This window comes from Lampris incognitus, chromosome 10 (genome assembly GCF_029633865.1).
Source record: "Lampris incognitus isolate fLamInc1 chromosome 10, fLamInc1.hap2, whole genome shotgun sequence".
NCBI classification, from domain to species: Eukaryota; Metazoa; Chordata; class Actinopteri; order Lampriformes; family Lampridae; genus Lampris; species Lampris incognitus.
Genome location: NC_079220.1, coordinates 56,944,751 through 56,961,344, shown reverse-complemented (window position 1 = coordinate 56,961,344; position 16,594 = coordinate 56,944,751). Strand labels below are relative to the sequence as shown.

Below are 16,594 nucleotides of genomic sequence, written 5' to 3'. Positions count from 1 at the left end.
AAAGCAAAGCTCTCAATTTACCAGTCAATCTTCATTCCATCCCTCACCCATAGTCATGAGCTCTGGGGGGTGACCGGAAGGGTGAGATCGCGGATACAAGCGGCTGAAATGAGTTCCCTCCGTAGGGTGTCTGGGCTCAGCCTTAGAGATAGGGTGAGGAGCTCGGACATCCAGAGGGAGCTCGGAGTAGAGCCGCTGCTCCTTTGTGTCGAAAGGAGCCAGTTGAGGTGGTTCGGGCATCTGATTAGGAGGCCTCGTGGGCGCCTTCCTTTGGAGGTTTTCCGGGCACGTCCAACTGGGAGGAGACCCCAGAGTAGACCCAGAACTCACTGGAGGGACTACATGTCCAATCTGGCCTGGGAATGCCTTGGGATCCCCCAGGAGGAGCTGGCGGGCGTTGCTGGGGAAAAGGGTGTCTGGAGTGCCCTACTTGGCTTGCTGCCACCGCGACCCCACCCCGGAGAAGCTGCTGATGATGAGATGAGATGAGATCTCCTACAAATTTCTTCTTGGGTCATTTCTTAAAGTTAATCATAAGAAAACATCTGTGAATCCAGACTTCAGATTTCAGTCTGCTGCATCTGTTGCCCGAGTTCAGAGAAACCGACGAGGATTCAAACCACCCTGAAGTCGGTGTTTCAGATATTAGATCCAAACTCTGTTATCACAGAGCGCTGATACAGACAACACAGAGAGGGTTCGTCTACATGGAAGATGACAGAACTGCTGCATGGATGGGCATCGTCAGAGACGGGAGGTGTTGTGGACATTTTCATCCATCATGGCAACATTAGTCACTTTAGATTTTTTTTTTTTTTTACTTTAGAACACCAAAAGTATACCCGTTTGACAACCGAAATTGTGGAAATGACCCAGGTTCTCTCATTTAGTGACAAATTCGTGTAAAAAAAAAAAAACTCAGGCCATCAGACATTACTTTATTCTTTGAGCGGACACTGCAATGCAAAAGATGTATACACGCTGATAGCACAAGCGGTTGAAAACACACCAGGCCAAACTAAAAGCTCATATTCTGAAAGTATTCCCACATAATGAATTTAAATTAGAAACCTCTTGGCTTTCTCCATAAGGTAAAAGTCCTGTTACTCTGACCTCAAATTCTAATTCAACACCTTCTGTCTCTTGGCCTCTGTGCCATGCAACGTTGCCAGCTCGTCCTCCTGGTCTCGTTTGGTGACTCGGTCTGCCTCAGGCGTCCTCTGCTCACCATTGATGTTGGTGCCGAATCCTTTACCTTGCCTCAGCTCTCTCTTCTCTCGCCGCCCCTCCATCTCACCAATTTCCTCAGCAAAGAGGGCTTTGAGCGGGGGAATTAGCCTCGGGAGGACTCTGAATTCTCCGAACCGGATCTGAAAGAGGAGAAGGGAAGGAGGGGGGCAAGAAGGTCAGTGGGGTGTAAAATCTGATCAGGCTCAGGATCAGTATCAAGCCTGGTCCAAAGCAGTTTCAGCTGGGTTTTTAGACACACAAGATGACAGTGGCCAGATCTGCAGTTTGCACCACACTTCTTTTTTTTTATAACTGCACCTGAGGAGTTAAAGGGAAAACAAGTGAATTCTGTGACGTCACACCAGTGCAATACCAAAGACGATTTATATCAGACATTAAAAGATGACATCACGGGGCATCTGGGTAGCGTAGCGGTCTATTCCGTTGCCTGCCAACACGAGGGATCGCTGGTTCAAATCCCTGTGTTACCTCCGGCTTGGTCGGGCGTCCCTACAGACACAATTGGCCGTGTCTGCAGGTGGGAAGCCGGATGTGAGTGTGTGTTCTTGTCGCTGCACTAGCGCCTCCTCTGGTCAGTCAGGGCTTCTGTTTAGGGGGGAGGAGGTAACTGGGGGGGGATAGCGTGATCCTCCCACGCGCTACGTCCCCCTGGCGAAACTCCTCACTGTCAGGTGAAAAGAAGCGGCTGGTGACTCTACATGTATGGGAGGAGGCATGTGGTAGTCTGCAGCCCTCCCCGGATCAGCAGAGGGGGCGGAGCAGAGACGGGACACCTTGGAAGAGTGGGGTAATTAGCCAGATACAACTGGGGAGAAAAAAATTCACCTCACCCCCCAATTTTTTTTTTTTTTTATTCTAGTAGTGTCCAAGTTCAGGGTCCACTCAGTGATTTATAGCTGACCATTAAAGTATAAAACTCAAGGGCAAAGTTACGGGAAAGAAACGAGGAACAAAAAAAAAAACCTATGCAGTCCACTAAGTTGGCCCACGTCTCTGCCATTTCTCACTTTGGGAGAAACTCCCCCATTTCTGCCTGTGCCGTTTGCAACAGCTGAAGCTGATGATGCTGGGTCACATCTCAAATCTCCATTTAAACAAACAGGGATCCAGTGAAACCGTTTCTCAGGGTCCACCTGCGTTTTTCTGGATCTTCACACGGGGCCCGTTTCGATGACAGTACCCTGAACTGCGCCAGCTACATTAGCATCGAGCGGTCCCGTCTTAAAATAAACAAGACTAAGACCTCTTAAGGTACGCCACATGATAAAAATGAAATAAATCACTGAACAGCATATTCTTTTCCACCAGCGTCACCATTTCACAAGACTCTCACCCTCATGTGGTCAAACGAGATTCCCACTTTGTCAGTGAAGTCTTCGCTGAACAGAGGGATCTTGGCGTAGCGCTGGCTGAAGTGGTTCAGCATGATGAAGTCAGCGTTCATCTTCACGCCCATACCGATGGCCTGGGAGGTGGTGCTGCCGGGGCAGGAGAGCAAACATCAAGACACGGCCCCACATTACACCGCCCAACTGGCGAGGCTGCAAAAGCTCAACGACTTTTCTTTTTTTTATTTTTTATAAGTAAACGGCGAAATTACTTTATGCATTGCAACCTCAGTTCAATGACTTTCCTCAAAAGATATTTTCTTTAGATTCAATTTCATTTCAGTGGGAATAATTCTTGTTTCTCCCCTTTAAACACAAAAGATGCCAGCGAGAAAGCAGCTGCTCACCGCCTCCATAAAGGACTTACAAAAAAAAAAAAAAAAAAAAAAATCAATGTCAATTTCTGTGGCGAACGTAGCGAGTGACATTGTGCTCATAAATGACTGCAATCTCCAAGTAGCAAAGCAAGTACACTTCTTTGTCAGCTGAGAAAAACCTCATTCATGGCCACATTTACTTTCAAATCACTTGCATTTCCCATGGTCGAAGCTCGGCAAAAGCTGCAGACCTCTTCCCTGCAGGCTCTTCCCTGACAGACTGCAACGGCTAAACAATAACACCCACTTACCTATGCCTTTTCTCCACCGCTTCCACCTCCAACCCGTCTTCTAAGGTGGCCTCGTGAATAAGTAATGTTGCATTCTTTCCTTTAACAACAATCAAAAACACGAATCACAAAGACGAGCACTTTACAGCCTCCTCCGCTCCCACAGGAAATCAGTCAGTCAGGTCATCTGTAACGGAGGACCGGCACGCCGCGTCTGCCGGGAGAGCTGAGAGCATCTCCAGCGAACGGGCGTGGGGTATGCCCGTTGTCTTCAGAGAGCTTTTCCTGGACAACACCTAGCTAGTCAAGCCGTTTAAGAAAGGGGGGATGAAGTGAGGACCCCACAGGATCTGAGAAGAACCTGCCGCCTTAGAGAGCTGAAACATGTTTTGATTCATTTGGAACAAGGCGGCTGAGATGGAGACGCTGCAGGGGACATGTGCAGCCATTAATCCAGGAGCTACTCAACACCTGTTACTCTATCAGCTTGCGTCTACACCCAGCCCCGGGCGTACTGACCTATGTGGGCGAAGGCGTCGCACGGCATGGTGTCACCAGAAAACGCCAGCTTCCAGCCAGACTTATGGGTGATGCTGCAGGCGAAGGCATTCTTACAGTGACGCACGCGGCACGTCTGGAACTGAGACAGGAGCAGAGACACACATCAGCGTAGCCAGCACGCCGGGTCATAATGAATGGTGACCCGTCACTGAAACGGACGGGGTTGAGGAATGTTCTTTATGGTCCGTTTACTCGCCATGTAACAGTGCCTTCGTCTGAAGTTTGTGCTCATGTCTGCCAATATGTTATTACATTGCGTAGCATTTGAGTATGTGTGGATTATAATTCTTATAATGCTGCGATAAGCCTTACTAGGGCCGTGCTCAGCAGAAATATTAAAAGTTATGGAACGATTTAACAATTATACCTTGGTCTTACTGGAACCTCGTGTGCATGCGTCTGTCACACTGAAGGCGCTTTTCCAAACGCCAGTAGCCTACTGTACACAGACAGCACCGCAACCGTCTACTACGCAGGTTACGGTCTGATAATTAGTGAACAAGGCTACGTGAATACCCATTCTGAATATATAAATGCTGCCTTGTGATATTCACCTCAGCCTACCTGCAGCGTGACTGACTGACACACAACTCACGAGTTTTCTCAAAACGCCAACGAAGCAGATTCCTTATTTTGATTTCGTCAAAACGACGGATGGCATTTGGATTCATCGTTTAAAAAATGACAAACAGGGCGTCCGGGTGGCGTGGCGGTCTATTCCGTTGCCTACCAACACGGGCATCGCCGGTTCGAATCTCCTCCGGCTCGGGCGGGCGTCCCTACAGACACAGTTGGCCGTGTCTGTGGGTGGGAAGCCGAATGTGGGTATGTGTCCTGGTCTCTGCACTAGTGCCTCCTCTGGTCGGTCGGGGCGCCTGTTTGGGGGGGAGGGGGAAAAGCGTGTTACCTCCCGCGTGCTACGTCCCCCTGGTGAAACTCCTCACTGTCAGGTGAAAAGAAGCGGCTGGTGACTCCACATGTATGGGAGGGGGCATGTGGTAGTCTGCAGCCCCCCCCCGGATCAGCAGAGGGGGTGGAGCAGTAACCGGGAGGCTCAGAAGAGTGGGGTAATTGGCCAGGTATAATTAAGGAGCAAAAGGGGGAAAACCCCCCCCCCAAAAAAATTTGCTAAACGACAGGAAATTCTTGGTTAACGTAACCCCTGTAACATGCATGTATATTCCATTATTATCATTAAATAAAAAATGTTTCCCGCCTTTTTCTCCCAATTGTACTTGGCCAATTACCCCACTCTTCCAAGCCGTCCCGGTCTCTGCTCCACCTCCTCTGCTGATCCGGGGAGGGCTGCAGACTACCACGTCTCCTCCGATACATGTGGAGTCACCAGCCGCTTCTTTTCACCTGACAGTGAGGAGTTTCACCAGGGGGGCATAGTGCGTGGGAGGATCACGCTATTCCCCCCAGTCCCCCCCCCAAAACAGGCGCCCTGACCAACCAGAGGAGGCACTAGTGCAGAGACCAGGACACATACCCACATTCGGCTTCCCACCCGCAGACACGGCCAGTTGCGTCTGTAGGGACGCCCGACCAAGCCGGAGGTAACACGGGGATTCAAACCGGCAATCTCCGTGTTGGTAGGCAACGGAATAGACCACTACGCCACCCGGACGCTCATTATTAAATTATTAAGCTTTTATTTAACCAGACAGATGAATTCCACTGAGATTACAAGATGTTTTTGAGGGAGCCCTGGTGGCCGAGATACGTAGCAGCAACACAATGTTTCAAACAACATACAGGCAAACATGAACAACAGCGACAAAACATACAGTAGCAACGTATGGATGTGTGTGTGTCTGTACATATATGTGTGTGTGTGTGTTTGTGCGCGTGTGTGTATATGTCACATACTGAATAATGAAGCAGAGGATAACATGTTCCAATGTCTACAGACCTTCTCCAGATCGTTGTGCTTCAGCAAAGTTTGGATGACTGACTTGGTCTCTTGTCTTTGCACCTCGGCACCCTCACACAAATAATTGCTCGGGACAATGCTGAAAGACAAAATAAGCATTTAAATACTCATCCAGATGTAATCCTTCTACAAAGGCTTTTTAGGGCAGAAACCGCTTGCTTCAGCAGGATGAGAAGGCGGAGGTAAATAAAGGGGAAGTGTACGTTGGCTTCTTGGGGATCCCTGTCTCTACGTACTTGAAATGTCTGAGGATCTCCTCGCAGTAGTTGTGATACTGGTTGAGCCAGGTCATGATCTGGACTGGAGCGACCAGACAGATGGGGCTGAACGCCATTCCTAGAGTTGTCTGACATCCGCAGGCAGAACAACTGCAGTTAGTCGGTCAAACTTAAAAGAGTTACCAAAGAAAACTACTTGAATACAAGTGTGCAGTATTATGAAAGGGAAACCGTGTACTGACCATGGCTCTTTCCCTCTGGTACAGCAGCTTCAGCAGCCCCTAGCACAACCACATTTATGTCAGGGTTAGCAGCTAACAGTAGGTCACAGAATCACAATCAGATTCATCTGCCACTCAAGTTGGGACACACAAGGAAATGGGTTGCTCACACAGATCTCCTTAATGTAAAACTAAACAAAGTAGTATCTATGTAGGAGATGGAAAATTAACAAATTACTTTGGAAAATAAAGCAATATTTAGTATTTTCTATACAGGATGCACATGGCCTATGCTACAGCCTGAATGACTGCCAGGGCAGAAATCTACGCATAACAGGAAGTAGAGCTGGACAATATACTGATGTAAATGGACATGGTGATATGAGACTAGATGTGCTGTGTGATTCTGGTTATGACATATGGTGATATAAGATAAATAAAGTCTGCACTACAGTAAAGTGAGACAATTTTCTGTCTCTACCTGGTTCGTCATCATATCCACATCGCTAATGATCATTTCTCAATCTCTTTGGAAATCTACAACAGTCATCCCCAAAATATCACCACAAGATATTGAGGTACTCAATAAGAGACACAAAGCAATGATTAAAAGAAGGATGTCACCAAGAAACAATGCTTCCTTTTCGTTGACAAGTAGGAATTACTGAGGAGATAGTTCTGCTGTTATCACACGAATTACTGCACACAAAAACGACAACAGCGGTGACCGGCTGCTCGGCTGCTTACTGTGTGGTGGTCGGCATGCAGGTGTGAGATGAAAACTGTTGATATCTTGGAGAGAGCTTCGTCCACACCGTCCCCATAATGTCTGCAGAGCTGACCGAAGGTTCCCTCGCCACAGTCCAACAGCACGGACTGTCTCTGGCTACACACAGATATACAACACACGTTCAAGTAGCAAGGGAAGAATGAAATGGAAGCTAGAGGACAGCGTTCATGCAGACACACGCATGTGTCATGTACGTGCCGTGTATGTGGCCAGTACGGTCTGTCTCAGTGAATGCTGTTAGCCAGGGAAGGACAGTTAAAGTCAGACCGAAATCACTGAACAGATTTAACTCTTAAAACTTTGAACACGGCATCATTTGACATTCACCAACATGTTTTATTTGTAAATTACTAACATCGTGTCTTTTTATACCTTTACCCATAACTACCCTCAACTGTGAAGAACTGAGGGAGTGGTGTAGTCCTCATTACTATTCATCAGACCTCTGAGTGACAAGTACGAGCAAGGGCTGGCAGTAAGAGGGGCGGGGCTTCATATTTTGATCTGATTGGCTGTATGTAAATTAGTGTCTGATGACTTCATGAGTATCAAAAAAAAAATTTGACCAAGAAGCTGAACTGGGGGGGGGGGGGGCGGGGGGGAGTTCTTTTAGAAAGAGAACAGAAAAACTAAATCCTAACTTTTCCCTCTTCGCCCCAGTAGAAAGACAGTCGCAAAAGCGTGACGATTAAAGCAATACTACATGTTGGAAAATACTGCTCCCGTGCGGGTCCGAGTATAACATGGGCTGTGAACAGACTCGAGGCGCATACCTGATATTAATTAGCGTGCCACTGACATTCCTGATCTTCATGGGAAGTGCAGATCCCGTTCCTAAGAAAACCACCTCTGGATACTTCGCCGCTTGCCCTGCAAAAACCATGCAACTGTGATTAACTTTCATCAAAACAATAAATAATGGATTTATTTATTTATTTACATCAAGCAGCTTTTACCCCATTTCCCTGTGCTAAACAATACTGGCAGTCTAATTTGTACATACTGTCTTCCATGTCACTTTTACCATCTTGTGTGCCGATACCGATTCCGTTCTGTGCTTCACATAAGACACAGATGGAGCTTCGCAGCATGACAGCATGCAGCAAATGACACGGCTGCCCCCTTGTGGCCACAGCGCAGCCGTACAACAACAAAAATCACTCAACTTTCTCATTAAAGGTCAAACACGCCCAAAACTTTTCTTATGGGCTCGTAATATTACAAATTAACAAGTGCATGTTTATTTTACATTTACTATGCCTTTATAATGCGGAAATCTGTGATTTCTCTCCATGAATAAGTTATTCTATCTTTTTGAAATGTGATGACAATGTGGTGATTCTGTGGCACAAACTAAGCCTTCCCGTAGAACAGTGACGTGATATAGTTGGACGGAGGAGGCAGAGAGACACTGCTGACACTGATTTTCTAGGACTACAAACAAGGTGTAGCAGCCACTGTGGCTGGTGTGCCGTCAGCTTAGCGGTAAACAATTCCCACCCTTGTAAAAATGGATCCTGGGATGAAAGCTGACAGACAGTCTAATGTATTACAAACTACATCAAACTATTAAGGGAACACTGTTGTACTGTAATACTGAGACAAAGCAAGAGAGGCAAGATTGAGATGGTTTGGACATGTGTGGAGGAGAGATGCTGGGTATGTTGGGAGAAGGATGCTGAATATGGAGCTGCCAGGGAAGAGGAGAAGAAGAAGAAGGCCAAAGAGGAGGTTTATGGATGTGGTGAGGGAGGACATGCAGGTGGCTGGTGTGGCAGAGGAAGATGCAGAGGACAGGAAGAGATGGAAACGGATGATCCGCTGTGGCGGCCCCTAACGGGAGCAGCCGAAAGTAGTAGTAGTAGTACATTAATATTGATTGTCATAGCCACACTGTCATCACGTTTCAATCCTTTTTTTCCCATTGGAGTTGTTTCCAACATGTACGCATCTGCCACTGCATCAGTGTTCGTCCTACTTGGTCAATACCTTTCAACAGCGGTATTTGGAGACTGAAGAGTGTAACCATGGTAAAGATGACTGGTAGTATGATGTATCCGGACTCCATGGTCCAGATTAATAAAATAACAAATTGTTTATTTTTTGTTTAAAGATTTTTTTTGTGGCGTTTTTGCCTTTATTGGTAGCGGAGAGTGAAGTGGAGGGCAGGAAACAAGAGAAGAGAGAGATGGGTATGACATGCCACAAAGGGGCTAGAATTGAACCAGAGATGTTGCGGTTATGTAGCATGTGCCATAACCATTTGGCCACCAGGCCACCAAAATAACGAATCATTAAGACACAGATTTTAGTTTTAAAAGCAAGTAAAGTTTTGTCCTCTCCAACACGGTCACACAGCTCACCAGACAGCACTGCAGCATCGGTGGAGCAGAACTGCTTGCACTTTTCCACTTCTTGGAGAAAGTCAGGGACCTCTGCAGCCTCCTTCACAAACTCCTCAGTGTCACAGGAGGGGACTGCATCCCTAACAGATGAGAGAGGCAGAGTAAATCACACACCACTGACCACACAGGCACTTCTGGGGAAAATAAAGGCTTCTTAACTGAGATTTGACCTTGGTGGACTTTACAGTGCTGGATGTGAAGTGGAAAGAAATGCTTGACTCTTAAGACAGAGCGGGGGAGGGAGGGGGGAGAAAAAATAAGAAAATAGCAGCTCGGTGTGTGTGCAGCGTTCCATTACAGATTGTTTTTTGTGACAAGATGGGCCTCGCAGCTGCAAAGTAATGTTTGGTAAATTGGGGGTATGGAAGGACAAACTAACCGTTGCCACTGCATTACGGGTCTAAGCTGGAACTTGAGCAGAGACTCGGCTCGGACACTGGGGTCATGCAGGGTGGCCTGAGCCTCCTGGGGAAAGAAAAAAAAACTGAGCTGATACTTCTTTTACTCAAAGAACTTTTCTTTTTGTTCTGATTTTGGCTTAATTTCCTTGGGTTTTATAGCGTTTCTGTAAATTGTTTTGTAAACTTCTTCAGCTAAAGTGCAACAGGAAAGAAGAGGGAGGACAGAGCTCTGGCTTGTCTTTCAAGCTCCAAGGTAGCGCTGCCTACCTCAGACAAACTTAAGTCCTGTAAAAAGTGAAATGAGTAAACTGAGTGAGAGGAAAAGTCCGATAACAATGGCCGACTTTGCGGCGCTAGCCTATAGCTTGACGGAGCTTTACATCACCTAAGCAGAGATTCTACCAACTGGGTGGAGCCATCTCGGGAGCAAGAGTGTGCGTTTGGGTAAGCTGGCGCCGAGGTTGGTAGAGCGAACTCGGAGGAGCTATTCCGGCTGGAAGCTCGGCGAGTGGGATTTGTACTACTATGTGAAAGTGTATTGATAACAATACTACCAACACCATGATGTTAGTTACTGCTGCTACGACTAATATTACTAGTGTCACTACTATAATATCACTGCTGCTGCGCTGTTACTTTATATCACTACTCCTACAGAAATGATAGTACTACTACTACTACTACGATACCACTGCTGTTACAACTGTAAACTCTCTGCAACCACTATTACTAACACTACCACCACTGCAACTAATACTGCAGTAACGACACCACCACCACTACTACTACCAAATACAACTGTTCATATCAGAACGCACTGTGAGCACCACGTGTTCACCACCATCACCTTTGTTTTGTAAGTCTTGAGTTTTGGAAAGATCTCCGGGTGAATCATATTCAACTGAGTCTGGATCTTGTGGCTTCTGATGTTGTGGACCGTAGAGACTTGTTCATTTAGTATGAGATGCTCCGTCGTGCTTGGAAACCTTTAGAAAGACAGACAGGCATTAGGAATCAGGAACAGCTCTCCCAGCTGACCCAGTGCCAGCGCTCCCAGCCAGACACCCTCAAAACCTCTCCCGACACAGCTCACAATAACACCAAAAAAACAGTCAACGCTAGGTGAGGCCGCCGCCAGACCACCCTCGGTGTTATCGGAACCACCGGTCTGCATGGCCTAGCAGTTAGCTTAGCCTGCCCCGCTCTCCCAGCCATCAAACGAAGACAACACTTAGACGCAGACGAGGACAAAGACACTGCATGGACGGTACTGGGTGAGGCTGCCGTAAACGCGAATTCACGCAGCCATCTCTCCACACCGGCAGCAGAAGCACGGGAGAACTCAACCGCAATATAGTAAATTGAAGGTTAGCTATAGATTACTCTTGGTGCCCTGCAGTAATTGCTTCACTTCAAATTGAGAGACTGCCAGTACTGAAGTACTTTGGACTTATGCAACTCATGAACTGATAATGTGTGTGACTACCAGATACAGTCTGATTTTTAGCTAGATCTCTGACATTTTGTAAGGAAATCATTTCACTAGTCAATTTTTTCATTGATTTCATGTGAATAAGCAAGGTGATGCTTGTGTTAAAGCGCTGCTTGTAGTGTGAAACAACTGCAAGTGTGACTCCGAAATGACAAACAAACAGCCACGAGTCTGTTTCAGTAACAACTGACTACGTACCTCTCCATCCACTGTTTGTACTTGTCTGTTTTCAGGACAGATTCTGGAGTAATGTGGACCACTAACACAGCAGCATCCTCTGTCCCTTCTGTTTGGTACCTAGAAATGATGAAAACACCTGAACTGATGGACCAAGTTCAAAAACCAAATGCTCAATATTCCAGTTCAACTTCGCTCTTCAAAAATAAAAACTGTGCTGTGCGTTGATCGTATAGAGGCACTAATTACCTGCTGAGCTGCTTGTTGGTGCAAACAGCTTCAGTAAACTCTTCTGAGGGGCACTCCACAACAACAAAGGCAGGTCCGGGGTCTGTAGGAGTACAAACTTGCTCAGGCCGAATCTACAAGACGGGAGTAATGTCATTTCACAACAGCATGGCATTTGAAAGACACCAATCCTGTCCTTGTTCACACTAGAGCTAAGTACGGTTGTTGCTCCCCATTTTAGCGCTTAAATCACATCAGATTCACATTCAGTCTGGTTAACGACATAAGCGACAACTGGTAGCAATGAGTCCTGCTGGAAACAGGAAGTGACAAATGAAGTTGACTCCAGTTTCTGTGTAAATGAGCTTGGCTGTGTGTATGCATGGGAATGGGAGTTGACAACTGGTAGTTAATGTGTAGTATTCACAATGTAATAAAATGCTCCCTCAATGTTCAATTTCTGTTCAAAACAATGGCTGCGGTGGCAAAGCAAGATTCAACTTGGGCAGATGAGGAGACAAGATTATTTTCAAGCTCAAGGGCGGATTCATTTTTGCTGTATTCGTTGTCAAAGACGCGCCCTCTCCAGCTTCTCTCAGCGGAAATAAAGAAAATGTAAGGACTCAAGTCATATTTGTCGACACTGGAGATCACGTTTACACCCACCCGACATTCAGAGCAAATATCCCACTATTACAAACTGACTGCTGGTGCTGCAAACACAGGATCAACTCCTGATACTCTTTCAAACATGGAGGAGTTCTCCATCTTCAAGGCTCAACGTTTTCGGTTTTTATTTTTCAAAGTCATCCAGCATGCCGAATTTCACCACAATAGGACACAGTTACATAACCTCACACGAACAGCAACAACTTTTGGGTCCGTGGAAACATAAAACCCGGGTGAAAATCAGTTTAAAAATCTGGGTATTTTTCAGTGAAAATCAGTAAAAACCGAATACGCTGAACCTTGTCCATCTTCTAAATGCGCTTGTGTGTGTGCGAGTGTGTACGAACACAGAACACGAGAGGCTCCATTTAAAAAGTTTGATTGTTGAGCATGAAGATGCAATTGTGCTTTGGGCCAAAGTTAAGACCCTTTTACCAAAATTGTGTAACTCCTGGGAATAGGTACCGCACAGGACACAATCACTACTTTTGGGCTTCTTTATTTTTTTGTGTTATCACTCTAAATTGAATTGAGTAATTAAGTTCCGCCTTTATGGTTTAGGCAGAAAGATTAAATGAAAAACAAATACAAAAAAAACCCTCAAAAACAAATCAAAATACTTTAAATGTTTGAAGTACCTCTTTCCCTTCATACGTGACGCTTTTCCCTTTCTTCAGCTCTGCAATGAGCGGACCGATTGCCGCTGTACCGCTGTGGTGGAAAAGAAAAAACTCTGTTACAACCACATACTTTGTGTTGACTTTAAGAAGGCAAAAGCACATTTGTGTCACATAAAAGTTTACTCACACGGGCAGCCCGAGCTCTTTAGCTGGAGTGACCAAGAAATTTCCTTTCTTAGCGTGAAGCTGCAAAAGGGTTTGGTAACCGACAATCAGATGTTTTCTATTGGATTTTTCTCATTTAGCATATGCTTTTGTCAAAAGTGACTTGCATGACAGTCAATTTACAGATATATTTGTGTGTCAACCTAGATGCATCTTAAAAAACACTAAATAGTAATCATATTTTAGCTACCAGCGCATCATGCCAAGTGCAAATAGTGCCAGTGGGAAATGCAATAGGTAGCTTACCAACAGGGACATACATACGTATTAGTAAGCATGGATTAAAATGTGACTACACACACACACACTCTATAAAAGGTGTTAGAACAGGTGTGATGTCCTACCTTGCAAACAAATGCAACCACCAATTTAGTATCCCTTGTGCTGTTTGTTCTTTCTCCTGGAATAGATTTGTAAAAAAATCTTGAATTTCTTTTTATGCACACAAAAGCAATGTTTTGACCTTCCAGAGAAATCTCAGCATCCAGGCAGCTGGACTGCTCCTGGCCCCCGAGCCTTACCTGGACCGTCTGCGCATTCTCTCTTAACACTATCAGTGTTAATCTTCACATCGTTGTCTGGGTTCCACAGCCCCCTCGTCTGGGACTGGGCAGAACTGCGCGACGGGCTGCGCCTCCCTGGCCTGGAGGGGGAGTGTTTTCTGTCATTGCCTCTCGAGTGAGCTACAGCGTGATGATGTAAAACATGAGTCAAGAGAGAACATTGGCGGTGCTGCATTTTTTTCTTGCTGACACTATGGGGATTTTAATTATTTAGCAATGGTGCTCCTGAAGTACTGCTCTGAGATTCACAGAAATGCACAGATACACAAGGCAATTAGGTATGAACATCAAGCTAACATATTGCATGCCTCATTACAACAAGCACAACTCTGAATTCACAAAGCCAGGAATCAGCTAGACTGATTAACGGAAATCCTCATTTTGACTTCTGGACGCTTTGGGACTAGAGTAGCAGCATTATGAAGTGCGACACATACTGTGTCACTTTGCCATTGTGCTGCTAAACAGTACTTGGTCAATAGCAGCTAGGATGAACTCAGAAATGTTGGACTTGAGTGATGAGTTCCCATCCCGCATATAAACATCATCCTTTAAAGACTGGTAGCCTAACACTTTGGACTTGATATTGATTTTCAAACAAAATATTAGAGCTGTTACAATTTTATAAAATTGTAAATCATCTGATGTATCGAAAGATAAAAATTACAAATTATGATTAGAAGTAAAAACAAAAATTAATTGGGGAAGCAATCCTAGGGCGGCAACATAGACTATATCAACTCCAGGCTCCTCGCTAGAACTGCCTACGTAAGACATAAGGCCAGAGAAAATCTTTCAGCAAGTTAACATGCAGGGATACAAAGTGAAAGGATTATTTATTTCATATATAGGTAGAATTATTAAATCTTAACTTACCAAAAATTGGCACTTGATAAACTGTCATTGTGTCATCGGTGTATGTCTCGGTGTAGGGTCGCACCGCTGGGGGAATGTGGACGGTACAACATATCAGTAAATATCAAATTATCAGCTCTATTAAATGCATTGTTATACCAAGGGTGCACACGTTCAACAAACATAAATTCAACCTACATATCTTGATGTCATCCAGTTGTCCGGAGAAGACCTTTATGGCATCTAAATATTTTTCCTTATTGGACAGGGAAGACATGACACCTTGCAATCAACTGGATCAAATATTCCATAAAATATTACACACACACACACACACACACACACAAGCATATAACATTCACTGACCAATTGTGGTGGTCCAGAAAGGACACACTCAGGGACCCCAGTGTCCTTCAAGGTTAATATCATTCCTGCAGCAGAAACCAAAGATGTGGATGAGAACAGGGCAGGAAAAGAGGCCACACGTGTGAAGTAAAAACGACAAGACAAGCGCCTTGGTAGTGGACGACAACAGACCTGATAAGCCCCCAACGTTTTCCCAGCTCAGTCTGGTGAGGAATATGTTGTCCAAGCGGGCGGCTTTCAACCTGTCGGGGGCAACGAGGACGTTTAAATTCTCCATTCTGCGGCTCAGAGGAAAGCTGCGTGTGTGTGTGTGTGTGTGTGTGTGTGTGTGTGTGTGTGCAAACAAACCCACTTGTGTTCCTGCATGAGTCTCTGTGTGCCTTCGCCGCAGTTGAAAAGGTACCTAAGAGGTGGAGAGGGAAGAGCGAGGCGGTTTGCCTGGCATCAGTCAGGGGTGTGAGTTGCACGTCTGGCAACGCCAGACTGTGGACTTTAATCTGGTTCCTGTCACGTGTCTCAGCCCTGCGTGGTGTCGACGTACCTGTTGAACTCGGAGAACACGTACAGGGAGGGCCCATTGTCCCGGGCCCCCGCACCGACCACCTGCACGTACACGTTGGTGGGCCCATGCTCACCGGTTCGTTTGCCTCTGCCCTCCTTAGACTTGACTCGCCGGAGGGCGTCTCGCTGTTTGGAGCTGCCTGCGCTCATCGTCGCCATCGTCCGGAGAAGCTGGAAAACAGCCCCATGGAAACCAGCGTCACTGCGGGAGACTGCGCCGGGGCGAGCCGCCGACGGGCGCCTCACAACAAACAAGGTCAGAGATTTTAGCGTCAGATTAACCGTATTCATAATAAATACCCAGCGTACTAAACCAAACAAAAAAAACCGCGCCCAAAACCCCTAATTAACGCCACCAAATATTCATTTTGGAGGAACACAACGTGAGCGGTTACCTCACGGTAGCTAACGTCCACCACTTTAGGGGGGTTGACACATGTGGGGAGTTCTTCCGGCAGTGGCTGATGACGTCACGCACATCTCCTTTCTCGTTGGTCGTTTTATGGGCCGGTCGACCAATCAGAACGGACATATGACATTTTTCTACGTCATGACAGATCCTTGAGAGTTTAGCGGCGCACAGAAGCGAACGCGCTGTCACGAGAAGGGCTTTAAATACAAGGATATTAAATTTAGAGTTATAATGGAGGATAGAAATATGGAAATGGTATACAATAGCCTGATTATTAGGGCGAAACAATTGAGCCATCGACCCAGATTTATTAATGCCAGGCCACTATTCTTAGTCTTCACGAATGAACTAATACATTTTAAGAAAGCACTGAAATGGCTACTAACCAAACAAGCTTTGCATTTTTAGAAAAACATAGAAATATTGATTTCTGATTAGACCTCTGTCTTTTGACTTTTTCTTATTTTTTCCCTTATTTTTTGTTTTGTGAAATACAAAAAAAACGAGCCTGCTGTCAGAAAACGACCGAATATCTGTGTGTGTGTGTGTGTGTGTCTATGTCTATGTCTATATATACACACACGTGTAGTCAGCTGTACATATAATATATATTTGAAGTTTCAATAAGACTACATTTTGAAAGGACGT

The 16,594-nt window shown here is 45.8% G+C and overlaps 1 protein-coding gene across 2 annotated transcripts; it reads right to left on the bottom strand.

The window, feature by feature from the left end:
• Window positions 1-927: 927 nt before the first annotated feature.
• On the bottom strand, window positions 928-15,957 carry elac2 (elaC ribonuclease Z 2). Of its 2 annotated transcripts, XM_056287301.1 has the most exons (24): window positions 15,515-15,957; window positions 15,326-15,376; window positions 15,145-15,215; window positions 14,974-15,038; window positions 14,806-14,863; window positions 14,629-14,694; window positions 13,711-13,872; window positions 13,534-13,589; window positions 13,152-13,210; window positions 12,983-13,055; window positions 11,697-11,809; window positions 11,469-11,567; window positions 10,626-10,764; window positions 9,757-9,842; window positions 9,336-9,457; window positions 7,746-7,842; window positions 6,930-7,068; window positions 6,204-6,242; window positions 5,980-6,089; window positions 5,723-5,822; window positions 3,766-3,886; window positions 3,268-3,346; window positions 2,585-2,729; window positions 928-1,370 (listed from the first exon to the last, which is right to left on the bottom strand). In XM_056287301.1, exons 1-24 carry the CDS (start codon window positions 15,823-15,825, stop codon window positions 1,122-1,124), a joined length of 2,610 nt encoding a protein of 869 aa, XP_056143276.1. In that variant the 5' UTR covers window positions 15,826-15,957; the 3' UTR covers window positions 928-1,121. The 2 variants fall into 2 exon arrangements, with proteins under 2 accessions (XP_056143276.1, XP_056143277.1); XM_056287302.1 differs by lacking the exons at window positions 2,585-2,729; window positions 3,268-3,346; window positions 3,766-3,886.
• Window positions 15,958-16,594: the final 637 nt, after the last annotated feature.

What these genes read in the sequence shown, in the direction of transcription:
- elac2 (XM_056287301.1), bottom strand. Translation starts at nt 15,825, where the DNA reads ATGAATACGGTTAATCTGACGCTAAAATCTCTGACCTTGTTTGTTGTG. An exon ending in TCACGTATGAAGGGAAAGAG is followed by an intron (nt 11,810 to 12,982) that starts GTACTTCAAACA and finishes CCCGTCTTGTAG; the next exon opens with ATTCGGCCTGAGCAAGTTTG. An exon ending in AGCACAACGATCTGGAGAAG is followed by an intron (nt 3,887 to 5,722) that starts GTCTGTAGACAT and finishes CTCCTGTCTCAG; the next exon opens with TTCCAGACGTGCCGCGTGCG.